This window comes from Haliaeetus leucocephalus, unplaced genomic scaffold (genome assembly GCF_000737465.1).
Source record: "Haliaeetus leucocephalus isolate CR32 unplaced genomic scaffold, Haliaeetus_leucocephalus-4.0 Scaffold372, whole genome shotgun sequence".
Lineage (NCBI taxonomy): Eukaryota > Metazoa > Chordata > Aves > Accipitriformes > Accipitridae > Haliaeetus > Haliaeetus leucocephalus.
In genome coordinates this window covers 34,074-34,477 of record NW_010972808.1, presented here as the reverse complement: position 1 = coordinate 34,477, position 404 = coordinate 34,074, and the positions used below count along the sequence as shown (strand labels likewise).

Here is a 404-nt window from a genome sequence, read left to right as displayed (position 1 = left end):
GGGGGCGGAGCTCACCGGTGTGCTCGGCGGCGGCGGTGGCCTCGCTCCTCATGGCGCTTCCGACGAAGACGCCGTGGCGCCAGTTGAAGGCCTCGTAGACCAAGGGCACCCCTGCCGAGAAAAACCGTCCAATCTCGTCGACCGCCTCGGCCGTTAAAAGAAACCGGGCGGCCAATCCGAGCGAAGGGGGCGTTTACCTTCGGGTCTCCGCCCCCCAAAAATGATGGCGTCGATGGGGACGCCCTCGGGGTCTTCCCAAGCCGGGTCCATGATGGGACACTGATTGGCCGGGGCGCAGAACCGGGAGTTGGGGTGGGCGCAAGGTTGAGGGTCACCTAGAAGTTGAGCGGAAGACGTTGAGAAAGACGGTTGGGGGGGGGCGGCGCCGTGGGGGCGGAGCTTGA

At 66.3% G+C, this 404-nt stretch overlaps 1 protein-coding gene across 1 annotated transcript in view; it reads right to left on the bottom strand.

The window, feature by feature from the left end:
- Window positions 1-404, bottom strand: part of LOC104835263 (phosphoenolpyruvate carboxykinase [GTP], mitochondrial-like) — a 9,761-nt gene that overhangs the window by 1,623 nt on the left and 7,734 nt on the right. Inside the window, exons 7-8 of the mRNA XM_010573151.1 lie at window positions 198-339; window positions 16-111 (exon numbers count right to left, since the gene is read on the bottom strand). Coding sequence (XP_010571453.1) covers window positions 16-111; window positions 198-339 — 238 coding nt within the window. The remainder of the gene's footprint in view (window positions 1-15; window positions 112-197; window positions 340-404) is intronic.